Source organism: Lepisosteus platostomus, chromosome 3, assembly GCF_059453375.1.
Source record: "Lepisosteus platostomus isolate fLepPlt1 chromosome 3, fLepPlt1.hap1, whole genome shotgun sequence".
In the NCBI taxonomy this organism is placed as follows: Eukaryota; Metazoa; Chordata; class Actinopteri; order Semionotiformes; family Lepisosteidae; genus Lepisosteus; species Lepisosteus platostomus.
Window position 1 is genome coordinate 47,872,257 of NC_142613.1, and position 27,918 is coordinate 47,900,174.

The 27,918-nt window shown below is 36.1% G+C and overlaps 1 protein-coding gene across 2 annotated transcripts in view; it reads left to right on the plus strand.

Annotated features, from left to right (window-relative positions):
* The window catches only part of ros1 (c-ros oncogene 1, receptor tyrosine kinase), a 72,898-nt gene that overhangs the window by 20,331 nt on the left and 24,649 nt on the right, over positions 1-27,918 (plus strand). For both annotated transcript variants that reach the window (XR_015935426.1, XM_088625827.1), the window contains exons 10-35: positions 170-678; positions 962-1,171; positions 1,886-1,996; positions 3,171-3,355; positions 3,443-3,634; positions 4,957-5,057; positions 5,279-5,493; positions 6,982-7,163; positions 8,196-8,358; positions 9,427-9,689; positions 10,041-10,104; positions 10,641-10,843; positions 12,821-13,032; positions 13,414-13,709; positions 14,830-15,006; positions 15,780-15,994; positions 17,267-17,405; positions 17,797-18,029; positions 18,640-18,816; positions 19,153-19,321; positions 19,517-19,631; positions 20,666-20,865; positions 21,717-21,800; positions 24,022-24,148; positions 24,953-25,115; positions 26,706-26,770. Coding sequence is in view for 1 of the 2 variants with exons in the window: in XM_088625827.1 (XP_088481953.1) it covers positions 170-678; positions 962-1,171; positions 1,886-1,996; positions 3,171-3,355; positions 3,443-3,634; positions 4,957-5,057; positions 5,279-5,493; positions 6,982-7,163; positions 8,196-8,358; positions 9,427-9,689; positions 10,041-10,104; positions 10,641-10,843; positions 12,821-13,032; positions 13,414-13,709; positions 14,830-15,006; positions 15,780-15,994; positions 17,267-17,405; positions 17,797-18,029; positions 18,640-18,816; positions 19,153-19,321; positions 19,517-19,631; positions 20,666-20,865; positions 21,717-21,800; positions 24,022-24,148; positions 24,953-25,115; positions 26,706-26,770 (4,770 nt within the window). In the remaining variant the exon portion in view is untranslated. The remainder of the gene's footprint in view (positions 1-169; positions 679-961; positions 1,172-1,885; positions 1,997-3,170; positions 3,356-3,442; positions 3,635-4,956; positions 5,058-5,278; positions 5,494-6,981; positions 7,164-8,195; positions 8,359-9,426; positions 9,690-10,040; positions 10,105-10,640; positions 10,844-12,820; positions 13,033-13,413; positions 13,710-14,829; positions 15,007-15,779; positions 15,995-17,266; positions 17,406-17,796; positions 18,030-18,639; positions 18,817-19,152; positions 19,322-19,516; positions 19,632-20,665; positions 20,866-21,716; positions 21,801-24,021; positions 24,149-24,952; positions 25,116-26,705; positions 26,771-27,918) is intronic.

Sequence of the window (27,918 nt, forward strand, 5' to 3'; positions counted from 1 at the left end):
ATGTTTAAATACCATTATGGCATTATTCATATCCTGTTCTTAAGAAACCATGAACAAACAGTAGTATGGATCATGAGTTGGGTTTTACCCATCTGTTACTGATTTTAAAAACCTTGGTATATAATTTTTACTTCATTGATGTTATTTTTAATGTGCTTTTCTTTTTCAGATACATATTCTTGTTGGTGGATGATGGGATTTATCGAATGTCTCTCCCACAGCTGCCTGGGCAGAAGAGTTACAATGGCTTGGTTGTGAGAAGTGACTTTATTCGAGACTTTGTTGTCAGCTTTCAGTCTAGGCGACTGCTGTATTTTAATGAGAGTGATAGAAGTATATCATCTGCCTTTCTAGATGGCTCATCTTTCACAATCATTCGGCCCCTTGTAAGTCTGGTACACCCAGTGATGAGTCTTACTTATGAAGACAATTTCTTCATGCTCACAGATGGAAGGGCAGTCTTCCATGAGACACGCCTTGGTGATCTGTTTTTCTACAATGAATACGTGGTGGACTGTTCTGTTCCTTTTGAGTACTTTGGGTTTGACAACTTGTACTTTTTTAGTGAATTCAGTCAGCCATATCCAGTACCCAGAAGTCCCCAAAATGTTCGGGTCTTGTTTGGATCAAACAATGCTTCCTTGAAGTGGGAGAGACCTGCAGCAATGATTGGAGCAAGTGAGTGTGCCAGTACAATGTGTCTTATTATGATATATTCTAATCTGATCCAAAGTATAGTAATTGGTTGGGCTGCCATGATTCACATTTTGATGTTCTTTTTCTTAGGTAGATTTCCTAACTTAGACAGCCCTAAATATTTGTGTCCAGTGAAGCATCTATCACCATAATAACGATGTCTTCTTGGAACAAAATCCAGAAAGAATTGTATTACTTTATAGCTGAGTATACTGATAATACATTTTCAAAAAGGGCACTGAAATCTAGAATTTCTTCCCTTAAGGCCCTGCTGCCTGGCAGAACTGGACATACACTGTGAGGATTTCTGCATTTAATTCATCTGTGATAAAGGAGTACAGGGACATTGTTGACACACAGATGGCTGCTGAAGGACTGGTGAGTTCCAGCAGATATAAAATGACTATCTGGGCAGAATCACCAGGAGGGAGAAGCCCACCTTCCAAAGCATTTGAGGGAACAACACAAAAAGAAGGTGAGATATAGCAACTATAGCAACTACTTAGCATGGGCTGTGTAAATGCAACATTGTATAATAAAATATATTATTCTTCAAATGATTCCAAATAGGTAGCTGTAGAAGTCAAGAATGAGTAAAGAGAAAGCAGTTTGCAAATGGTAGAACGTTTACACAGAACTAGGTGATAAAACTGCCTTCACAGTTGGGTCTATCTCAGTGCTTACTGTTAGTAACTACAGTACCTTTGCTGATGAACTAAACTACTGACTGAGCAAAAAGAATTGGCCTACACAAGTACTTTTCAAACATTAGAGATTTCATTAAATTATAGAAAGCAATCATCAGAATTTTACAACGAGACATTTGTTTTTACAAATGAAGGGCTCTACAATATGTTTTTACATGAGTTTTAATTTGTGGAACAGTTACAGTACACTGAGAACCTGTTCCAGATTGTTTAATTAAAATCTAAAAAGCACTTTCGTGAGACTGGAAGCTCCTGGAAAGTCTTGAAAAATGTAGATTTTGAAAGATACTGTATGTTCAGTATTCTCTGAAGAAGTTAATATTCAGATATTCCTGTGGTGATTGCTATTGAACTGTAGGAATAATTTCAAAGGAGCCCCATAGGGTTTCTTTAATTCTGGTAATTTGTCTGGGAAAAAACAGTACATTATTGAGTTATTATAGTATGTGTACCTATAGGCTAAGCCTGTTTTCTTTTGACAGTAATGGAAAATCCCTACATAATTGCTGCTGGACAAAATGCTCTTTGGAACCAAAGACTGGAAAGTTTTGATTCCAGAACATTAATTGTCCCTGATATTAAAGATGTGAAAGGTAAAATCCATGAAATGTAATAATAAAAAATATTTTTAATGATGCATATGTTTTTGGCTTTCTAATTTTGAATGTACACAAGAAAGCAACAGCTTTGACAGTGGTTATTCTTTATGTAAAAACAAACATGATCAAAATGTTCTTATTTGTTATATGTATGTTCATGAAAAATAAAGCACATAAACAGAAAAACAACTTTATTTGCTTACCAATTAACACATGACTTATGGGTAGTTTAGAACTGTTGATACATTTAAATGTTATACTTAACTACAATCGATTACTGTGGAATATCACAATAACAAATCACTCTAAAGCATGTAAACAAAACAAAAATAAATGTCAGAAAGGAAGGAAATGATGGAAGTCCATAATTTTTCTTTTATTTGACAGGAGCAGCTGTCTATTCAAACATTTCACCAAAAAATTCAGTTCTACCTATACAAGATTAATCAATACTAAATAATCTCTTTTGTTTTCTGCACAACAGTCAAAATCTAAGTACCTTCTCCACACACATTTAGTACATGTATAAAACACTTCATTAGATCACATGAGAAGAAAACTCTTAATTGTGGTGATTAATTATTGAATATTGAGGTGATTATTAATATTGGCTCTGGCTCTCGCAAGCACTATAGCTACTGTCCTGATTTACCTCTAACAAGATGTAAACTTACAGGTACTGTATGGAGTCTGTTCCTAGAAATCTAGGTGGTACATTCTTTATTATCTAAACAAGGAATATTAAACTCAACTGGCTCTTGCACGTCTTCAGTATAACACAGTACAGCCTGTTCAGCTCTGTTGTTAGCTATTATGTTCACTGCAGATAACTTTTGTGAACTTCTTTTGTTGTCTTTCTTTATAATTCTGCTGCTTCCACTTCTTATCTCTCTGTCTGTCTTGCTGAGTTGTTCTCATTATCAAACAAAACCATTCATTACTTTGATGAACAGTCGAATGATGTACTAATCCCTTCCTGGGGGCTGGAAATTTGATTAATGAAGACACTTTTGAGCTTTAAACCTGATTGTTCAAAACAGATTATATTCAAAACAAAATTCATCTCACAAAATGTTTTTATAGTTTCTAAATGATTATAAGACCATTCAGAAAGAAATAATGAATGCCATGTTTCTCTTCCACTTTATTTTTGTCCCTCACTCTGCAGATATTGACTGGTACAATGGCACCATCTTCTGGAGTAATGGTTCAGGATTTATCCATGTGACAGTGGTAGAGGATTTCAGTGGAAGTGCAAGTGTTTCTGTGCTGCCGACAATTCACAAAGGCAGTGCCTTAGCTTATGATTGGCTTGGACAACACCTGTATTGGGCTGACTCATCTTCAAGTGTGGTAATTTATAGCACTCAAACTACATATCCTTTTACCACAATGTGTGTAAGATCAATAATTTAATAGTTTTTTAATTTTCTATTTCAGATTTATAGGAAATCAACTACTTCCCTAGCACCACAAGTAGTTGCTCAAGGCAAATACCTGGTTAGGGATTTGGCAGTAGATTCTGTTAATGCATTCATTTACTGGACCACTGCACATTCTGTAGAAAGTTCAAGATTAGATGGTAAGAACCATCTCATCTTCCAGGAGCTGCCTCCGTTTTCTGGAAAACAGGTAAGGCAATAGCATGGAAAGTGGAAAGTGTTTCTGTCATAGTATCACTGTTAGGCTTTGGATATTAATTTCTACACATTTATAATGAAAAATTTATAGATTTATAGGTTGGAAATTATTTTAATTGACATTTTATTTGAAATTAAAGTGGAGTGCATTACTCTTAATGAAGAGTGTTTGCTTTTTTCTAAAGTTTCTAGAGCTCCAATTGTGCTTATTGACTGCAATAGAAAAATATTTTCACAGAAGGCTTTCAAAAAATATAGTTTTTACTTAAGGTTATGAAGGCATAAAAACACAAAGAGGACACGTTGCCATAAATTTAGTAGCTACTAATAAGGACTGTATGTCTAATGAAGTGTTGAACTGAAAGAGTCATCTGAATGTGGAGCATCATCGCATAGTCAGGTTTAGGACCAGAAGATTGATAGATATCACATGAATTGGTCATGGAAGAAACATAAAGAAATATGATAAACGTTTCTCTGCATCAACTTCTGCAGGCTAGCTGCAACAATGCTGTATGGGCATCTTGTGCTATCAAGGCTACCAACGAGCATTATGAAACCATCTCATGTGTTAGAACTTGCTTAGTTTGCATTCAGTCATTGTTGGTCAGCAGGCTTGTTCACTGATGGAATCGGATTTCATCTGTTTTTCTCGGAGGAGAATACATGACTATGAAAGCTCCATAGTGAAGGATACCCTGATGCCAGTGTCTTGGAGAGAGACAGATATGATGATAGCCATGTAAGCTTGTATAGAGTGTCCATCAGCCTCAAGACAGAACTTATAGTTGGACTGTACATGGCAGAGCCAGAGACCAGTACTGCCTTAACAACATCATTAGCCTGGTCATTGGTCATTCCACTTCACAAACATGATCACTTTAATACTTTATTCATGGATGACCACATCAGACATTAGATGAAGATCCTCTGTTTAATCAGTGTGTCTATATCTTTAACATCACTTTTACGTAGTATATCGGCTTTAGTCAATTTTCATTTTAATAATAAACTATGTTTTGTTTGTATGTGCGTACAACTGTCTTCCTGGATCCAAACTTTGCTAAATATAAAATGATGATAAAAGTATCCCTATATTACTTATTACTATATTATATGTACATTCTGCAGACAAATTGGAACACCGTCTGAACCAATCCTGAAATAAAGATGTGATTTTCGATACAACTGAAGGATTTTTAATTTCAGGGACTTGATTTTAATGATTTTAAGTCATCATTAATCTTAAGCATCGATATAAAATAATGTATAAGTTAAAATAATTCTGTTCCCTCTGAATTCATATTGTTACAGGCAACAGGTCTCACAACAGACCTTGCTGATGGGCATATCTACTGGCTAGTTCAAGAGGATTCATTCTTGCACTTACACAGAGCTAGTCTTCTGAAAGATGGGTAATGAAGTCTGCAACAATTCTATGAATTCATTTAACCTAAAAAGATAAAACAGGAACTAGTGTACAAACAGTCATTGTATGAGCTGAAATACAGCTCATAAGGCTTTTTGGTTTGTCAGTGTCATCAGGTTGCAAAGCAACATGAAAACCTTTCCTTAATTCCTAATATACTGTACATAAATTACATGAACATCTCTAAATTATCTATATTTTTACCAGGTTTATGGACATTGACATAATGGAGTTTGAAGACTGGAGTTCCTCTTGGGTGTCCCATCATTCATTAGCATATTACAGTGGGAGACTTTTCTGGCTAGATGTTGAAGGCTGGCTCACTGTACAAGAATTGAACCAGCATAGTAGTGTTGCCCTTTCCACAGATGCTAAACTAACTGCTTTTGCTCTTTTTCAAAGAACACTGAAACCTCTGCCAGGTACTTGCATTTTCAGCTTGTGGTTCACGTTTATTTCTATTTACAGACACTAATGATCAGGTAAAATGGTCAGAAAGGTGTTGGCTGTGATGTAAGTGCAAGGTTCTGTTTTTCCACTGCTTCACTTTTTGAAAACCTTCTCACTTTTGATTTAAGAGTGGCCAACGAGTAAAATATTCAAGCAGCAGTTTTCTATCTACATCCCTCAAAATGGCAAAATTCTAACTTGAGCTGTACCACAGTTCTATTTTATTTGTATACATGATAGGATAGTATGAAAAAATGAATGAAGTTTAGGTGTTTATGTTGACACGTGTAGTACGCGAGGGGTGTGTTCAGTGTGGAGGCAGAGCCCTGGACGGAAGGCGACGCATTGCCTGATGAGTCACAGCTGGACCGCCTTAACCAATTGAAGAGCATCTGTTCAGGCAATATATAACCACAATGGACAGGCCTCAGACGGAATGAGTCTTCTGGGGGAGGGGAGTCGAGTCTCACTATACTGGCAGTCCCAGAGGGGATTGTACCCGAGCATGAGGTCGACCATTTTCTTTATTTGTCTCCTGTCCCGTCGTGCAGTCTGGTCCCCGCCGCCAAGCTGGGTCTTTTTCCTGGCTGGGCCCCATTAGCTCTGCCCCGACGGCGCAGCGCCGCTTTCTGTGACGGAGTAATTTTGTATTTTCCCTTTTGTGTTTTCTTTCGGTTCTCGCCAACCTCATACCGGTGCCGCCACCACCGCCACACACGGGGCGGGGCCAACTTACCGGCGCTCGCCGCGGCTCCTCCCACTGCCGCACTGCTATACACGTCATTTACGTCCTTTAGAAAATGTGGAGAAGCAATTAAAAAAGCAAACCAAATGCAAAAAATCTAGTTAAAGCATATAAATTTAAATCAAGGGATTTTATGTTAAAACTGTATAATTCACTAGTAAAGCCTCACGTGGAATAATGTACACAATTTTAGTCACCACGTCATAGACAGGATATTGCTGCTCCAGAATCTGTCCAGAGAAGAACAACCAGATGCAATCCAGTATTCAAGGACTACACTGACACTCACACGCTGAAGGAATCAAACTTTTTTAGTCTTGGACAGAAAAGACTATGAGGTGACATGATAAACGTTTTCAAAATCCACAAATGCATTGACAAAAAGTCTGGGAGATTTCTTTAGAATCAGCAGTGAAACATGAACCAGAGGATACAAGTGGGAAACTATGGAACTACTAACTACCAAATGGGCCAGATGGGCTGAATTACTCCTGTTTGTGTGTTAACATTTTTTTAACACTTTTTAAATGTTTGCCTTTGTATTGATTTAGAGAAATTGTTATACTGTGGTTAGCTTCATGTAGCAATGGTCATTTTTGACATGGTAGAGTTTTGTTACTCATATTTGTTACAGCAAATGTGTGTATTGCCCTTTATAGAATTCCTGGATAAATTAAAAATATGAAGCAGTTTATTTTTCTGTCCTATTTTTCAGATGGGTTTATTTCTCCCCCTGTTGTAATTCCAAATCCAGTGCCAAAAACATCAATTCGAATCATAGGAAATTATTCCATCTCCTGGATAGTTTGGGAGAACAGCATTACTGAGTATGGCACTGTCGTCTATTGTGTCAATTCTAAAATGCTACAAAATCACAGAAGACAGCTTGATCTGAAGGTACCTACATGCCAAATGAGCTTTTTAATGTTGCAGAAAACAACTTTGCAGCAGTTGTAAGGGATGTGCAGCTACATTATGCATACTAAATTTACAATTTGTGTATTAAAATTGTTGGCTGGGATATTTCAGGAGTGAAAATATGGTATCAGATACTAAACCAATTGTAAAACACTGCAGTGGATGAGAAGGAAATGTGGGTGTACAGTATAATAATAATAATAATAATAATAAACTTTATTTTATATAGCGCCTTTAAAGGTGGCTTCTCAAAGCGCTTTACAGGATGACAATAACAATAAATAAGAAGACTACAACAATAAATAAGAAAATTTCACAAGACAGGACACAATTATAAAGTATGTGTCACATATGTGTGCATTTATTACACAACATAATTGTAATCCTAAAACTGGTTAAATTTGATCATTGTAAAACTGCAACATATTTTGATAAGCAACATAGAGTTAGAGCCTTTTCTTCCTTGTTTAGAATTTGTCCTTTACATCAAGGCACATTTACAGTATTGATTAACTAATCAAAAAGGTATGAAAAATGCCATTTGAAAAATAGTAACTTTAGCTGTTACGTCTAAGTAGAATGTATGAACTCCTTTGAAAGATTGATCTGCAGTTTTATTCTACATTTAGTGCTTTTTGTGCATGATTTTTCATTTTACCCTCTGCTTCTGCTTACTGTACATCTTCCAACTTAGAAGAAGATTTTCCAGCATGTAGACTATGGAAAAGAAATCTTTGAGATTGTTATATAGAGTCTGTTTCAGTGTTGGACAAATCACTTACCTGCCTTCTAAGAAACATTTGTAGTGTATCCTGGTGCTTTTGTAAAAGCAGTCTTCTTTTTGTTGTTTTTAATAATGGAAAATTGATTGGATTTCTTTTAAATGTAATAAATATGAGATGGTTAATATAATGTATTTGTATTATGGAAATGGTAGTATTTCCTTTCCAATGTTCTTTGTCTTTTTAGAGCATCTGGTTTTATTTTCACTGAGAGTTTTATTATCTTTAGAGTCATTTTGCCAGCTATTGTCAGTCATCGATTGAATCATCTGAACCAAGGATTGAAGTGAGAGGTTTGCAGCCTTACACTATATTTGACATAAGTATTACCCCATACACTTACTGGGGAAGGGGAAACACAACAAAGACAACCTTACAAGCACCTGAAGGAGGTATGGCATTTTTGTTTCAAAAGCAGGAGATACAGTATCTTATTAAATGTGTAGGCTGTTGCATAGACATCAGGACTATTATATTACAATGTGTCTAAAATATGAACAACTGTGATGCATGAAATAAAGGTTACATTAATGCCTGTATGATTTGCTGTGTATGTTCCTCAGTGTAAGCCTTTATGATTATTTTTGCTTACGTTACGAGCTTATGGTTTTTTGGTTTTTATTGCTTACTGTTGTATGGGGGAATAGAGGTTTTTTTATTTTTGATTCAGTCACCATATCTTACATTCAGCCCAAAACTTGTCAGTTGATGGTTATTAGTAAAGAAGAGTTTTTAAGTCATAGCATATCACTTCTTCAAATTGCTGCTCTTTTCTTAATCAGCTGGTTCTTTAGAATTCTTTCACTTACTCTGACCCATTTGGATTTAGGACTTACTGTACTTGTTGTGTGGGGGAATTTTTGTTTTCATTGCCATATTATGATTTAAGATAGTAAAAAGCTTATCAATATACCGGAGAAGGATTTCCTCAAGTACAGTAACTTCACACAATTGTCTGAGAGCCTTCAGAGTTCAGTGAATTCAGTCAACAAGGGTTGCCATGGCTGGCTGTACAAAAGTGTCTCCTGGGCACTGCCAAGTGCCTCTGGGCATACAGTGACAGTAGAGAGAGACCACCCCTGTAACCAGCACCTAGCTGTACCTGTACAGTACTGTGGAGCTCACAGCATGTTAAATGACACACCCGAGAGTACATGCATTATTCTGCCTGTGCAATCTAGGGACTGTAGATTATTCAGAAACAATTGGTGAGTGTATAAAAATAATCTGAAATGTTTTTAGTGTGAAATCAGAAAGGTAAAAAATTCACATGCAGTGCTGAAGCCTGTAACATTTACCAATTTAAATATTTTTGTATCTTATGGTGTGCCCATAGGACAATTACTCCATCATTTATTCTTATTTTTCCTTTTTTTTGTTAAAATCAATGTATTATACTGTATATTTAATGCAGTGATCCTTTCAGTTTAATTTCAGCTTGTTTGTTTTATTCTGAACAGTGCCGTCAGCGCCACAGAAACTCCGAATGTATGTGTTAAGCACCAATGAGCCATGGGATTCAGAGGCGACGCAGGTGGAATTGCGATGGGATGCACCTCAACATGCAAACGGAATCATAGTGGGATACATGCTACATTACAGTGTGCTGAATACAAGCAGCTCCAATAACACATCCATTAAATGGGAAATAAAACGTATTCTGGACGATAAAACATTTTATAAGCTCATAGACGTGCGGTATGATTCTCTAATTCTTTTTAAGGTACACCTCTCCCATTTCCTGGTTTCCTTTTTCACTGTGAAATAAAAAGTGTAGTGCAGTTCTAACATTTGTCGATATGCAAGAGGCAGGTGGAACCTAGAAAGTGGGTAGAAGGATTTTAAAATCAGCCATCTTAGGGACACTGGACTTCTACGTGGAAGGTAGTGATTTTAAATACCAGTTGGGGCATCACTCTTGAGCAAGGCTTTTCCCTTGGATTACTTCAGCGAAAGTGAAAGTACATACGAGCAGAGATTTAAGTTGCTTTCTATAAAAAGCTTATGCATTTAAATTAACAAGCTTGAATAACCTTTGTTATGTTCTTAAGATTTTTTTCTTCTGTTTTTACAGGTTCAGGCCTTTACCTCAATAGGTCCAGGACAAATGTCCAGCATTTCACAAGCCAACACTTCAGGCAAGTGTCTTCAATTTTGGGCTGATTTTTCTAAAAATTTAATAATTTAATAAGAAAGTCTTTTTTAAGCTAGTCCAGGAACTCCTAAGTGCCTAGATATTTCAGACAAGTACAGTATTTGTCTTCAGCATTTCTACTAAATGAAAGACCCATGATTGAATGCCATATTAAATACGAGCATAAGTATAAGGTCTCCCACAGCATTGGAATAAGTTATACAACACAGCACTCACGTTCTACGTTTATTGTAAAGTAGAATTATTTCAAAATGCTTAAAAAACGCTCAATTCTGATTCTATCTTTTTCAGAAAAAGTCATATTTAAAAAGAAAATTGATGGAGCAATTGACAAACCTCAACAGGTGTTCAGTCATCATTGCAAATTGTTTCTGCACTAAAGAGAAAAGTGTGGGCTACAGTAGAAATGAAACGTGTTGCATTGCAGGTTTTATGTGAATAAGTGAGGATGTTAAGTATTCACTATAACAAGCTGAAAATGTAAAGTGCTTTACATAACTGCTTCTGTTTTTGTTGTAGCTCTGATACCAGTTCCACGGCTTCTAATTTCAGCAGAAAAACACATTTCCCTTCTGGATATCGACACTGGCCAGACTGTTCAGCTAGTTTCAATAGAGGGCAATGCATCTCTAATTAGCTCCGGGGCTGACGAAGGAATTCTGTATGACATTGAAAATGACACACTTTATGAAACTAATGTGCATAGTAGTTCAAGAGTAAAGGTAATCTTTTTACTGATATATTCCAGACCCTAATACTGGGATAAAGGCATGCAATTCATACAACATAAACTATTTTTGATAATGAGTTCAACATTATCCTTCAATTGATTGTCAAATATTAAAATTTAAAGGAAAGATGTGATTGTTAGCCTAGATACACCTTAGCACTGTCACGGTAAAGTTAAATTTATTATGATTATTATGATTAATGTTCATAATATAAATATAAATCAGTATCATGTCAATTGTTCCATTTATGTTTTTTGGTAATTAATTATAAAATGTTAAAATGCAATTAATAGTGCTACTTCCTTCAAAATATTTTTAAAAATCTACAGAAATTAGCAGTGGTATTGACTTTTATTGGCAATGATATTATCTGATCTAAGTTAATAGATTAATTGGAAGGTACCTATAGTTTACTTTTCTTGCAGACTTTTAGCTTAATCAATAATTAAAATTAAATTGATATTTGTCTATATAATTCCATCTGAACGTGGTGCATCATGCAAATCACAATGGAATTCTGAAATTAACAAGTTTTTATTATAATTTTATAAAACCAAGAAAACACAGTAAAGCACAATATCCCCCTTTCTCAACACACAGTGTTATTGATTGGACTTGAAAGACTCAACAATAGAAAAAAAATATGAACTTTGAATCTAGTCTTTAATGTAAATGAAGGTACGTTTTTCAGTGAGCGATGACATTAGACTGTAGAATCAAGGTGGGCACTGGCTAGAGTTCATCTTTCAAAGAGCTAGATGAATATGGGCCTATTATATACAGTTTGAACACTTTTTTCTTGGACACATCTCGTGTTCAATTTAATGCACAGCTATCTATATACGACATGTTGACACTTTTCTTATCTGTAATGATTTTTCCACAACCTTTCATTCAACAAGATTTTTACTTTTTACACAAAAACAAAAATGTAGGCTGTACAGGGTTCAACAGGTTTTCAGGAGAAACACTCCAGGACTTTCTACCATATATCCTGCTTTGTAGCACCATGTACCCAAGCAGGAGAAAACCTCATATTAAAGGGTCAAATGATGACAAAATGCTCTGAGTGTGAGAGGCCCATAGGGGAATCATCTAGCTAGACGACCAAGTAAGAGTGAAGAATATCCATGTTTAGAACAGTAGACAAAGAAGGAGAACCCTACTTCCAGAACTTAACCACATCAAGACATTTTTCAAAATGTGTAGAACGGATATAAGCAGATAAGATCACTTTACTGGCCATATACAATTTCTTGTATTAGGAATTTGTCTTTTCACAAACCCCAACTTGCTCTCCATGAGACACAGACAGGGAGTGAAGCTTGGAGTCAAAGTGCAGGGTCAGCCATTTATACAGCGCCCCTGGAGCAGTTGGGGTTAAGGGCCTTGGTCAGGGACACGAACCGGCACAGGCGCAGATCCTTAGCCGCAGAGCCACCGCTCCGCCATAGATTTGGAAATACGAGAGATTTGGAAATACGTCTTTGAGTTGTCAAGTAACCTATGTCAAGAAATTTATAATATAATAGTAAATAATTCAATGGTTCAGATTTTTGGAAGTTGATTTTATATTGTCAAGATGTTGACCTACAAATATTTTTCATTTCTAACTTTCGTGACTGACAAAACCTTTATTGCCATCTTGTCTTTTAGTTGTTAAGATCAATTTCTCCCTGGTGGCTTGTACACAATTAGTCTCTCTGATGGATCTGGTCTCTATCCAAAAAAATGACAAATATCTAAACTTTTAATGCACATCTTTTGGTGCTTTTACGTACGTCTATCCAAGTTTCACGCTTTCAAAAACATTTTAGTTTTATTCTATGATTTAACTAACCAGAAAACAAAAGTATCCTGTGGTTTCTACCTTACTGTAGTAAAGAATCTTATATGTGAAAACTAGATTCTGCAAACGCGATTATCATTTTTATCTCTAAAGTGTTTGCAATAAATTTCTGTCCTTAGGTCCTGAAGGACAGTCGCTTGTGCAAGGCTGGGGACATGGCAGTGGATTGGATTGGAAGGCATTTGTTGATTGCCTCATACTTCACCATGAGTGACATGCAGCTCTATATGGTGGATTTAGACCTGAAACCCAGAGCATTGGAAGTTATTGTCATCCCTCAAAACAACATAAACTCTACAATAGGTGCTTTTGCTATCTACCCCTTACTGAGGTATGTAGAATGAACCTGAGCTGACATAGTGATAAAAATTATAAAGTGATATTGATGCTCCTATTACTGTATTGTGATTTAATCCTGAACAAACAAAAATGTTGTGGTTCTGAGGCAGCAGGACTATGTGTTGGATTTTCTGTATGGTGTATACTGTATATATATCAATGAAATACATTTGCTTTTTATTGCTGTAAACAAATATCAATATACACCTTACAGAGTGATAATGATGTGAAATTGACAAAAAGGTGCTCTTTATTTTTGGAAGAGCAGGTCATTCAGGATGCCAAGAAACATTGTGAATGCTTGAGAGTTTGGACATTTCTTCAAAATTCTTCAAAAAAATATTTTGTTCCCTCCGTAATATTTACTCCACAGCCGTGTTTACTGGGTTGAAAGCTCTGATATGGAGACAAGAATTGTCTACTTAGATCTACAAAACAACACTGTGCACTGTGTTGTCCGAGATCAATTAGAAATGAAAAACTTGTCTCTTGAAGAGGAGCCCTGTAACTGCACTACAGTCCAGTTCAATCTGGGCAATTCGATGGCTTTGGATACATCAGGCAGAGAAAATGGCCGCATTTATTTCTCCACTCAAATAGGAGACATATGGGCTACAGACCTAGAAGGATGCTGTTGCAAAAACATAACTAGAGTTCCTTTGCTGTCTGGTAAGTTGAAAAAAGCTAGATTTTCAGATTTTTTTTCAATGCAAATATGAGATTTTCTGAAATATGAGAACATAAACAGAATAAATTACTCAATTCAGTTATCATCATAGGCTGAAATCAGCATTGATCAGCAAACGACAGAAAATACTATATTCACCCTTTACCATTAGAATGTTTGACTCTGTGGAAATGATCAAACTTGACATGAATTTGTAATAATATGATTTTTTTAACAGTTTACAGTGTTTAATTGCTCACATTTAACAACATTGAACTTTGTGCAAGATCAAGATGTTGCCAACTTATATAGCAAATATTTCCTTATATATTTATTTCTATATAAATTAGACTGTATGTACATAGATGATGTGGATCAATTGAATTCTTCAATTTGAAGAAAGTATGTCAATTAAAATAAAATTTCACATGGACACATTTATAGAAGTCTTCATTACATAGCAGACCCAGTAATAACATCACTTTTCAGAAGTTAAAATTTCAGCTGAGACCTAAGATTAAATACAAGTACAAATACAAGATAAAAAAACAAATTCACCCACTTTTAAATGTCCTGACTGACCTGTGTTATCACATGCCTAATTAAACAATAACGAAATGACATTCCTCAAATTCCAAGATTCTCGATCAGCCTGTTTCCCCAACCAAAGTCATAGAATTTTAAGGAATGCCATATAATTTTCGCAAATGTGACTTTGCAGCCAGCTACAGTAGCAACCTGTAGGGTGGCATTGGCCAATCAAGTAGTTAGGATCTCACTTTGTTACAGAACAAAGTCCAGAAAGTCCATACTGTACATACACATGCATGTCGAAATTTGCATATAATAAATTGTAAAGTTTTCAGAACAAGAAATTTGAATTATTTTTAACATATTTAATCAATCAATCGAACATTTATCAAACAAATATCTGTGGTAGACTTTTCGGTATATATTTTATTCTCAGGTCTTAAAATGATATCTACAGTACTCGGTTTTCTAGACATCCTTTTTCTTCTTGGCCTTAAAGGCACATACTGTATATTGCTGAATTGCAAACACTAGCGTTATGTACCGTAACTATATAAAATAATGTCATATTGTGTTTCCTCCGTGATACAGGTGAAAAAATCAGGAGTTTGATTGTTGATGAACAGTTCATTTACTGGACTGCCATAGCGGGCAATAATGAGACAGTGTTTCTGATGGAAAAATCCAGTGGCCAGCAGAGGGCCTTGTTCACTGAGAAACATCCTGTTCACCTCAAGGCCTACAGTTCAAATCTGCATCCTTACCCAGGTACAGTACATGTGAGATATGAGAACATTCTTTCATACTCTATTCAAAACTCTGACAGCTATTTTAGTACACGTCTTTCAAAACCTTTTCTGCGTATGAAGATTTAGAAATGCTATCATGAGAGTAAAGAGAGTAAAGATGTGAATGGTTATATCTTGTGTTCGAACGGTTATTTCACATTAACGGCCGTGTGACTAAAGGTTCTGTCGCCAGTGGTTATTTCGGAAATTTTCCAAACTATTAGGTAGCTGCTGTCTTCGGAGTGCAGTTCTCTGCTTGGTGTGAATATTTCAACCGTAGCAGTTCATTAAGAAAGAAGTACTACTTTAAAATCCATATCATAACGAAGTGGGAGAAAATGAAAGAATGCTAATATTGGACTTATACAGTAAACACGTGCTTTCGTTTTTGTTGACAAAAGAGAATTCATTGTTAAGGTTTTTAGTTAAGAATCGAACAAGCTGGAGCATTTTGTGAATACAGTAGCCCATTAGTGTAGCCTGGATGTAGCAAACGTCTGTATCGTTTTTTCTGTGTTCCGTGTTGCAAGTGCTTTATCTTGGATTTTTTTAAGATGGAGAAGAGTTTCTTTATGATGTTTTACTTGTGCGAAATGAGTTCTCAAACAGAATGAGAACTGTGAAACACATCTTCAACTCGACTAATACGCTTTTGTTCTGCGTTAGTACAACATTACCAGTCTAACTTGTTTTACATAACATAAAAAGTGAGATCATGTATGTATTCAGTGTAGTCTATGTTTTGTTTTACAGAGAAAAACTGCTTGATACCAGCTCCAAACAAGGATAAAGCTAGAATAATTCGAGCTTCAAACAGCAGTTTTGTGCTTGAATTCCCACAATACAGTCCTCTCACTCAGTGCAATGGGATAACCTTGCCCAGACCTACCTACCTACTATATTATGGTGTTGTGAAGAACGTTAGCAATGGATACAACTGCTTACATGGACTGCAGTGTACTGTTGTGGTAATATTGCAATTCACTAATTTCTTTCAGATGTTTGCATTTTTAGACTTTGAAGATTATATTGGGTATTTCAACCACAACAAGATTTTCACATCAGTGTCTATGGCCAAAGGCTGATTAAAAACTGTTCTCATGATAAAAACAACACCTTTGTTCTGCTGTACCAGCATGCTAGTGTGCATAATCATTATTTTAGTGTGTAATTAAATACTTGTAGTGGTACTGCAGAAATACTGTAGTCCTTTTAAGAAAATGGCCAAATAACTGGGTGAAGACCCTCAATGTTTTTGCATTTAATTGTGTTTATTGCAAGGACTGTTTTGCTGTTTGATAAACAGACATCTTTTTTTAATGGAACCTTGCATAATAAGACATTCCAGAATCATTCAGCTTTCTAAATAGGCTTTTTGTATAGTTTTAAAACACTCAAGTAAAAGGACATGTGAATAATACAAAATTTTAATTTCAATCCAGAAAACCTATAGAGCTGAGCTCAATATATATAATGAAACATGAAAAATACATTATGATGAATTTTGATTTCATAAAAAGTTTTATGTGCTTTTATATGTAGATTAAAATGGAAAGCTACTACTCCTGATGCTCTGTGAAGAAACATATAAATAAAAAATGTTAAAAAATCAAAGCACAAGGTCAAATGATTGGGTTTGTTTTTTGAAGCATCAAAACAACCCAAAAACAATCATATTTTCTCAAAGGTGAAAAGATGAATGTGAGTGGGATTTTTTCAAGGTTTCATCTACAGTAAATCAATGTCCCATTTTGTGAAATTTATAAATGCCCTTTTTGTGAAAAGAAAGCTGTGCTTTCATGACAGTTTTTATCTTTCCTGTGGCTTGGTTCCAATCATTAAAAAAAGATATTTGTTAAGAAAGGCTAATCTATATAATCCATCAATTTGCCAAACATTATTAATGCTAAAACATTGAGCAGTTAGTCACAAAAGTTAAATTATTATTTTTAATGACCATATAGTATTTTATATTAGCACTTAAATTCACTCAATGTGGACATGAAGGTGCTTGGTATCTTCTTGGCTTTTCCTGTAATTAGTTTTCTTCTGTCTTGATTTGCTACATGTGTTCTCCTTGTTATGTATTCTTCTTGAGATATTTACTGTAGCACACTGACTAATTGCTGATCCAGAGAAAAATAATTGCTTCAGAAAACGTTTAGCAGATTTAGTTGCAGATAATAATATTGCAAAGCAAATACACTGTTGTAGGTCTAATGATTAATCTGTGGTTATAGGATGTCCAGGAACCCATTTATCATCTCCAAGGATTACAGACATTCACAACCTATTTAATGCAAACTGCTGTGAAAAATTACTATGGGGGCTTTGAGGAACATCTTGGAGAAGAGGTCATTAACTCTACTTTGTTTGGAAGTAAGGTGTTAGTTACAAATTACTTGTAGTCATGTATTGCCCATCACAAACAACAAGGCCTTGTACCAACCCTGCAGTAACTCATCTGAAATCCTAACCCTACTATTCACCCTAATTCAAGTTTTAGCTCTAAACCCAGTTCTGTTTCAGATAGCCCCTTCCCATAGCCTTTACTCAAACACTAACAGAAGTTCAACTCCAAATCCTCATGATTTAGTTTTCTGTAACTATTTCTTCTTGGTTTGCTATATAAATATCTATCTTGCACATACTGTAGAATTATTGTTTCGTTCCCACTTGAATTTGTCACTATTGTTACAATACAGACGTAGAATTTATTTGTTCGCTTAAATCATTTAGAATGGTGACAGTCTGAATTTTCATTTCTCAGCACCTGGGGCAGTTACAAACATTACTCTCACTGTGGCCTCTGACAGAGCTGTTAACTTATCATGGACTGAACCTTCGCAGCCAAATGGTCCCACTGCTAAAATCAGGTATCAGGCCCTAATAAATGCAGTGGACTGTTATCCCTCAGAACCTCAGACAAAAAATGAATTTCCTGAGCACTGCCTTTCAATGATGTTTCATCATCTCAGAGGAGGTACATCGTATAAATTTGAGGTATGTTCAGTTATTTTTTAGATGTGCTCTTATATACAGTATACTGTGTTTATATTTTTCTTGATACTGCGTTAAGACAATGTGGTTTGATTTTGGCTTTAATCTTTCAAAGAATGAGTAACAAATGACTAAGCTGCTTCTTAATATATTGGTATCTGTACTAACTAGTAAATGGCAAGTTGTAGCATTAAACATCCTTTTCTGTTGCACTGCGATGAACTGGCATCCTGACCTGTCCTATGTTGTGCCCTCTGCTTCCAGGACAGGCTCTGATTTGCCATGACCCTTATCAGCAGCATTCTGATAATTGATGGGTGTTTCAGTGCAATTAGTGAAAAACCTATATAGTGTTTCCACTGTGTGTCAGTTTACATAACAACAATAATGAATTGTGTCTGAAAGATTGCAAAGATATGTCTTTCTCCTCATTTCCCTATAAAGAACAATGGCTTTAATAATGGATAGATGAGCTCCACAGCCACACCAAAAACCTCAAGTGAGGGATAACGTACGATTCAAAATCAAAAGAGTAATGTTTTGTATTATTGACTTTTGATTTATATTAGACTGTTTATTTTCTTGATCTCTTTGAACTGTATTTCATATAAAGGTACTGTCATTTCACCCTGAAGAAAACTGGTTTTCCATCAGTGCTCCACTCCGTGTTACAACCTTCCAGTCCCCTTCTGCACCAATACTTGTAACTCTGGGCAACACCAGTGTAGAACTACAGTGGAAAGCACCCAGTGACAATAGTACAAGGCACTTCTGGTTTGAACTATCTGAGGTAAAGACAAGACAAATATGCCCTTTGTGTTTTGAACACAACAATGGAATGATTAGAGATAAGAATGGAGAAATCAAGTTGAGAAGTCAAATTGTTTCAATTGAATATTGTTGAGAAAGCATTATTCTAACCACTCCTTTTGGATTTTGTTCTAAAAAAAAAAGAAAAGGCTGAAAAAACCAAAGTGACTCCAATAATGATTGTTTTTTTTATGATGCTTCATAATGTTTAAGAAGAACATCAGTTTTCTAAAAGCTGCAGGTATGTGTGAGCTGAGGAAATGGCCTACGTCTTAACTCTAATAAACTGTTCTGTGCTAATTCTTAACATTTGCAGCCACTCACAGGAAAATGGTATCAGCCACAGACTGAATGCAGGAATGGATCTATGAATACATGCGTCGTGTTATCCATTCATCCAAACAGGAAGTATTTGGTTCGAATTAAAGTGCTTTATAAGACTGAGGAGGCAGCTGTTTCACCAGAAGTGGCATTCACAACAACAGGTAAGACGAGAAGGATTTGTCAGTGTGTAAGAAAAAAACTAAACTTTTTGAACATGGAAATAAAAACTGAAATAAGCCTTCCAGGGAAAGTACAACTCATTTGACTAAATCATGCGTTTACTTATTGAAGAGACTTTGCTCTCTTTGATTCTGGTTTTTGTTTGTAATGGATTGTAAAACATTGATTTTTAACAGCTGGAGTCCCAGGCAAGCCTGGAGTTCCGAGGTTCTGGAAAGAAGGAAAGACAATTGAATGGCAGACAGCTGAAGACAATGGTTGCAACATCACTTACTACATACTGGAGATCAGGTCCCCTTCATTAGTGATGCATTTGTCAACATTTGTAACATTTGCAACAGTGTTCTCTTTTATTTTGTTTGTGTCAGATGTACAGTACAAACCAGATTATTGAATAGCTCATGCATGAGCTGATAGATTGACCATCCTGATTGGCCAGTCAATCCATGGGTTTGCTGTCTCAAATAAGACAGTTGTGGGAAGGAAGAAACTTTCAGTTAAAGTCTGACCTCAAAGGAGCTGGTGGAGGCCCCAGATATCTTTTGTTTATTCAGTCTTGGTTAATCAAGAAACTGATAAACTTGTTAAGAAAAGTTAAAGAGAATCTGGCAAAGTTCCACACCTGGTGGAACTGGCTTTATCAGTTTAGGTCACTCTTCTGATATAAAATTTTAGTTAAAGGGCATGTTATATTTAGCTAAATTTGTTTGATAAGTCATTAATTAATGCATTATTTAACTACTTTCTTTGCTCCTTAGCACAGTGCTATATCTCATCAATCTCATCAATCCCTTTATACAGGGATTTAGGATTAAATAGACTAATAGATCACACATACCATTCAAAATCTACAATTTACTTATAGAATAACTTACAAACATTTGATGTTTCCATTAATCAAATAATAAAGGAAAATAAGGTTTAAAAAAAACATCCTGCATTTATAAAGTTACCTGACATCTCAGAGAAAAAATGAAGCGGAAATAGTGACTTAGAGGCAATCATTATTTTAATATTTCCAGAAAGTGATTTTAAAGCTACAGTAGGAAGTCCTATTTTCTTTTTAATGGGGGAAATGCGTAGTCACAGTGTGATGTATAATAGAACAGATGAGAGTAAATCAGAGAAACAGAAGGTAGGTTTAGAATGGCAAACATGTCTTTGTGAGTGAGCAGTCCCTGGAGAAGATTTGTGGTGTTAGAGAAATTATCTCATCTTTAAAATTTACATCAAAATTAATCTTCATTGTATTTATATCTCATTAATATTCTTGCATTGCAGAATGCATGATAACATGTGTATTGATTTTTCCTGCTGGCCTCCAGGCAGGTGCAGAAGAAGAGTGTTGCAGCGAATGAGACTGACCCTGGACCCTGGCGGCTGGTTCACAATGACTCCTGCAGCTCAAGTGTTTGCACCTGGAAAGCTAAAAACCACAGGGGGTCCTTTCAGTTTCGTGCAGCAGCTGCCAGTTTGCTTGGTCTTGGAGAATACAGTGATATCAGTGGGGCTATAGAATTGCACAGTACGTTTCACTATTTCAGCTTTCGAAGTCTGGAAATGTGCCCATTTTATGTTTTTTGTATGTACTGTACTTGCTGTACTTGCTTGCATGACCAGAGTGTGCCAGTAAGAATAGGAGTATAAATCCAGGTGTCCAGGCTAAATTCTACTCTGACCCACTCAATCTGGCTATCTGACCTTAAAGTTCCCCTTTAATGTTATCGGTGAAGTGATTTCTCATTTTTCTCTCTGGTTTTCTGTGTTATTGGGCTGTACCACATCACACCCAGATTGGTGCTGCACTTCGGTGGTGGATGAGGACACTCTTTGGGTGTCTTTGATATGAAAAATGTTTTGTAAATTTAATTTATAATTATTACTACATAAAATCTGGTGCATCAACACAAGTAGTACTGTCTTGCCCAACCTTGTCAATTATAGCAATTAAAAACCTTTGGGGAAACTTGTATGAAGTGTGATCTGCTGGCAAATAATACTAATCAACTTCTAGAAGCTCATTTAAACTGGGAAGGGAACAGGATACCAAGGTCAACAGGCTGTGTATTGTTGTTAACTGTATTTATAGCAGGGACAACTGATTTCAGAGAACTACGCCTTGTACATTTTACAACATCCCCCATAAGCACAAAGAGTTATTGATCATCGTACAATATGTAGTGTCTACATCAAAAGTTAATCACAAGCAAAAATAATGATCTCCCAAGGGATAAAAAAAGATCTGAGGCCACTCAGATCTACAGTACGTCACTGGTATAGTGACTGCTATACTGAGGTATAGTGGTGTGCCATTGTAAACAGAACAAATGACTACACCTAAACATACACACTGACCTTTCTTTCACTTCATTCCAGGCGATTCTCACAATGCAGATCCGTTCATTACTGTGACAGCAGTGACTGCAGTTCTTGTATTGCTGGTAATGATAATTGCTTTGGGTAAGTATTTTAGCAGAGCAGTCACTGAGTATAATATTTTATTATGGCATAAATGAATGTTAATTGCCACTGATCAATGTTAGAAAGCAGAACAGAATAAAGAGATTCTTCTTATATAGTCAAACACAGCAACCATCACAGCTGGTTCATCTTTATTAAAGCTCATTGCTGTGGTACTGTATGTTGTACTTTCCATGATTTTGAACCTATTATCATTCATAAATATTCATATATTTCATAATCCACAGCTACATGTGCTCTTAAAAAACACTATAAATGTGAAAAGTGTTTCTTACAATATGCATATTCAACCCATGCTACAGGCCCTTTGAGAGCATTGATAATATATAAAACAATGCAAAAAGTGATTTAAATTTAGCAGGGAAGGCTAGTTTGTCTTAAATGGGATAGAGAACCAGACAAGCTAGGAGGTAGAACTGTTTGGGATGCAGATTTGGACTATACTTTCTGTTCTTGTTAGAAAACTAGCTCACCAACTGAACTATTTTAAACTCGTACTTAGAATGTGCACAAAAATGTGGGCAGCTCCAGGTAAAAACTACTGTCAACTCACTCCTGAGTGTTCTGTGAGTTTGTGTGCGTGTGTAACTAATGTGCTTCCAGTATGTAATTCTGCATTTACTACGCATCTTCAGGCACGACATCTTTCGCTTGTGAGATTATGAAAATCTTAAGGTCTACTTTGTGAGGTCAGATAAAGACCATGGAAAAATACCATTAAAACACATTTGGTGACACTCATTTACAGAAAGGAAATATACAAAATATTATATTTTTGTTGCAAAAATTCTGTCTTCTGAGCTTGTTCTATTAATGCTGTTTTGTGAACATCCCACAGTTTTATATTTGTTTACATTTTTTATCATGGTGTGTTTTAATTGGAGTTCACAGAAACACTATTATGGAACAAGTACAGGTTAATTCATTATGGAACAAGTACAGGCTAATTCAGCACTGAAGAGTGGAAAGAATAGAACACATTACAGCTAAAGCCTTCAAGTGTGAATGACACCATAAAAAGATTCAAAAGCCAGAGCCTGGTGTATTTTGTTCTACATTTTAACATGGAATTAACCTCTACTTGCTTCTGTGCAGCTTACACACTGACAAAGTTCCCTGCTCAAACTCTGTCATGTCAATTTGACATCAGTATATACAAATAACTATTAGGATCATGGTAGGATGACAGACATGAACTAGATCTGTTATTTCCAGTGTCATGTGATGGGCCATACTGTGCTTTTATACTCTGAGCTGTATAGGGGTCTGGGAGAAAATGCAGGGTGAATGCATGCTTGCCTTTTTTAAGATTAACTTATTAATCTTATTAAATTAAATTGTTGATTACAAGTGACTGTGAAATGTCACAATATTTTTCTTTGAATTGGGACTGGGTGGCTCCAGTCAGTATTCAAAGTAACATACTGTAATACTACCCATGTCCAAGGTTCAGAACCTGTCTGATCTCCATAAAGATGGGGGCTGGAGGACACACCCCAATACCTGTCCATGCAACTAATGACTCTGGTTGTACTCTCTTTGAATACCTTTGCAAAACTACTGGTGTGGGGTGTCTTAAAATGGGAATTTTAAATGGGGGTCAGGGTTAGAAAAAAAACACAGTAGGTCTGTGATACAAATCAAATGTAGTCTGTTTACAGTGCTGCAAACATTAAACCAAACAGCAGAACAAAGCCTTTGTCTTTTTCCAGCTCTTGATTGACTTCTTGAATCTCTAACAAAACATGGCATCTAATCTTATTACCAATTTTCCAAAACTCTTTTCTCTTGAGAATCTTCAAAACACTGTTCCAAAATTTAAAAAGTTCCTCAGTTATGCACTCACTTGGTACTGTAAGTCTGTGTTTTTTCCTTCCCCCTCTGGTACAACTTACATACAGTAGAAGAGAATCTGCCTATGTCCTCAGACAGCAAATAATGGCTGACCTACAATTCCTCACCTTCATATAGTGTCACCTCACAGTGTCAATCGTCTGGTGCCAAGTGGTCAGGTGACTAAGGGCATCTGATCAATCCCGACAGCATTCTGGGGAATGTAGTCCAAACAAGAATCTCCCTCTCATCTGGAGTCGCCACCCTCTTACAACCTTCAAATTTCCCTTTGAACATTTACATTTTTTACTACTAAATAAAACGGCATTTTAATACAAATCCCACTTTCTTTTCTGTTTTCTTCTAGTTGTGTATAAAAGACGCAAACAAAAGAAGTCTTGTCCTAACAACATAACCATTCACTTGGAGCCAGATCAAGAACTTGATAACCTCCGGGGGCTGGTGGGACTGGCTAATGCCTGCTATGCTATAAGGTAAATGAATCTAACCAATGTACTGTAACTGTGATCTAACCAATAGGACACATAAACAAAAGCAGGCTAAGAGTGCTAAATTGTATTGGATGTATTAAAGAATACTGTGGTGTAGTCTAACATGCTTCACTGCACATCATAAAATAAAGAACTGAAAAAACTATTTCTCCTCACAATATCAGGGATTAAATGGTTTGGGATGTAAGCTTTGCGAAATGCCACCAGACTTTTTCCATCTGTTGATTCAGAATTTTTGGTGATACAATGTAGCTGTGTGTTTTATAGGTAGGTGTTGCAATGCAGAAAGTGATGGCCATAAATGGTTGTTTATCCTCTAATGGCAGCAGCTGATAGGTGGCTGAGTGCCAGGGTGGCACAAAGCCAATAAGGATGCATGTACACTATGTGAAGCTCAATGAGTTCTCTAGTTACCTTTGTGTTTTAAACCTTGAAAGAAAACAAAATTGATTTTTGAAGGATTGAGGGAAAAGCTCATTCATTTGAAAATCATTTGATGGCCCTTTAAAATATAAGGGGCTCAATCTACTGCACCATTGCCTTTGTCTCCCCCGCAACTCTTAAGTAACAAAACGTCATCATTCAGGAGAGGACTTGTATAAAAAAAAGGTGTCATGCTGCAAAGCTGATGAATTCAGTTTTGATAGTACCATGGCATAATGTAAACGTGCTCTTTAAGGCTAGTATGGAAAGATCTAAGACACAAAAAGCCACGGATGGCAACAGATAGACAAGCATCTCTGCTTACAGTGCATTCAAATTAAAATGTCTTCTTTCTGTGTCCAGTACCCTTCCAAATGCTTGTGAGACCAGCAGACTGCCAGTGTTTCCAAGGGAGAGGCTGAAACTGCTGAGTTTCCTGGGCAGCGGGGCTTTTGGTGAGGTCTATTCAGGCACTGCTGTGAACATCCTGGGGGATGGAACTGGAGAAACCCAAGTGGCTATAAAGGTGAACTCGTCCAAAGCACAAAGAAGCCGTACATTCTCCTTCCCATTCCGTTTCTCCTCCTATTTTTAAGACAAACCTCAGGGTCTAATGTAACAGAAATGTCAGCTACAGGCAGTTTGTTCTAAAATGACGAATTGCTCTTCAAGGTGCTCCTTTGTTATGAAGTCTTTTGCGGTTCCTCGTTGCTTTTCCAGGAGATGGCGCTGTTGATTTCTCACTTTAGCGTGCAAGGAGGGATTGTTTTGTTTCTGTCAAGTTGCACATTGTAATTTGCTAGGTAGTTTTAGGTTCGGTAAATGCTTTGCAAAATACAAAGCAGAAGCAGTTAGGAAAACATATTCTTTAATTTGTCAAAAAAATTACTCAATGGAAGAAAATGCAGGTGATACAAAGGTACTATACAGTACCATCTTTTATATACAAATGCATTCACCCAATTTACAGTCTTGATATCTGGAAAATAATTATCTTTTTTATTCTTTCAGTCAGTCATTTCTTTTCATTTAAGAATGAAACTTTAGTAGCAATATGCAGTTTTAAATGAAATCAGAGGACAGCGTGATCCAGAAAAGCTAGATACCTGTCACACTTGCCTGTTTTAATCTGCAGTCCTGTCCAAATTAAGGTTGCTAAAACTGACCTAAAGACATGGAAACTAATAATATAGCCCTATTAACTAAATAATCAATTTAATCAATTAATTAAAGAAGGATAGTACAAAATTCCAAAAATATATTTTGCTCGTCAGTTTCAGGTTTGTTTATCACAGGTAAGAATTGTACTTAAAATTTGCTTGGGTATTATAGTTGATTAATGTGTGATTTTATGTAAAGTAATATATGTGATACACTATACTATTTTTACCATCAACATATAAGGACAGTAAACAAATACTCTTGGGTCCATTTTGAATGCCTCTCACTTTACATGCAGGTTTCAAGAAGAGCAACTGGAATGAGATTCTGCCAAGGATTTTCATAGAAATGTGATGATAATAAAAATAAAGGCCAACTCAGTAAATTCCGTGTCTGAAGTACAAGATTCCAGCATTCAAAGTGCTTCACCAGCAACATTTCTAAAAGCATAGCTGTGTGTGCACATCTACTGAATAAGAAAAAAAAATGTCACTAACCAAGAAAACCATTTAATGATGTGGCGAAGCAATTTGTTAATGTGCATGTTGAATACGGTGTTTAAGTGTTTGTATTCATTCCCCCCCCTACATTATTTCTAAAGGTTTAAAAAATAACACCACTCCTTAACAAGCAGGGAGTGCTCTTGATACCTTTGGAAACTAATGTAACCCTACACTCAAATATTCATTTATACCAAAGATGATAGGCAGAACAGAAAGCACACAATGAAGCCCATGTCACAACAATGCTCTTCGAAAGCTGGTTTGCACTCTCATGCCAAGTCAGTTACGCTGTTAAGGGTCCCTGGCTAGCCTCCTGCTAACTGAACCAAGAGTCGGTGGATTCAGGTGTGTGGAGACTCCACTGAGCTGCTGCGCCCGTATCATGCCTTCAATTGAGGTGCTGACAGTGACTGAGGATCACTAAATGGATATTGTATCCTTGTTTTGAGCAGACCTTGAAGAGAGGAGCTACAGACCATGAAAAAGCTGAATTCCTGAAGGAGGCACATTTGATGAGGTAAAGAGCAAGTCCATTACCACGAACCCTTGGTTTTACAGTGGAGATGGGGGATGTGGTCAGCGAGGGGAACACTCTGTCCTCCGACTGCTCTCTTTTCTGCGGGTTGCATGTTTTTACTTCACATTCTCCTGAACTTCCCATATGAAAAATGGTTGAAGAGTAGTACGGGGTTTTCTTGAAAAGTGGGGAAAGCCTTTTTGAAAGAAAACAAAAGATGAAAACGGTGCATATCATCCATTTTTCCAATTTGCTTTTGCAGAAGTGTATTATTCTTGTCTAAAAAAATGTAATGGTAGATGGCCATTGCATTTTCAAGAAAGAAAATGTGCATTGGGCTCTCGGTAAGTAAAAAAAAGAATCATGTAAATGAAGTTGTTGCACAACACGCAAGTATGAACCCTGAAGTATACTGGGATGTACACCACACTTCCAGTATGTTTCATAATGGGGAAACCAACAGATACAGAAAAAAAAACGGGTGAACAAAATTGGTTGAGGCATAAAAATGGACAGATTTCATGTTTGGTCCTTTTCAGGCATCAATTTCCTAAAATGCAACTATCATGCAGCTCATTTACATTCCACATTAAGTCATCCCATACTGTATGTGTTGAATAAACAATAAGTAGATGTGGAACTGATAAACATAAATCTACATGTTGCAATTCTGTTAGGCAAGAGAAGCTGAACTATTTTTTATTCAATGCTTTGAGTTGTCTCAGCTATTTCCCTATTTGATACGTGTTCCATTATGGGATTTAATTAATTATTAGCTTATTTGTGTCCTCATGTGCTGCATTGAGCTGAAATGCTTGTCTATTACTCACTGGAAACATTGGCAGTTTTTGTCATGTGTGTTTGAATCATTCTTCAATCAGACTTGCTAGTAAAGAAAGGGGCCATAGTAAACTTAAAAAAACATGTATAGTGTGTAATGGCACCATAGATTTCAAGTTTTCAATATCATATATACTATCAGAATAGTTCTGTTTTCAAAACTTTTCTAATTTTTTTCTAAAATTCTAAATTCTAAAAATAAAACTAAATTGGTGCAGTGCTTTCCCAGGATACCTTATAGCCTTTTAAATGTTATTTTTAGACTGGAAGGGAATTTTAACATATTTAACAGTGCATGCACTAAAAGT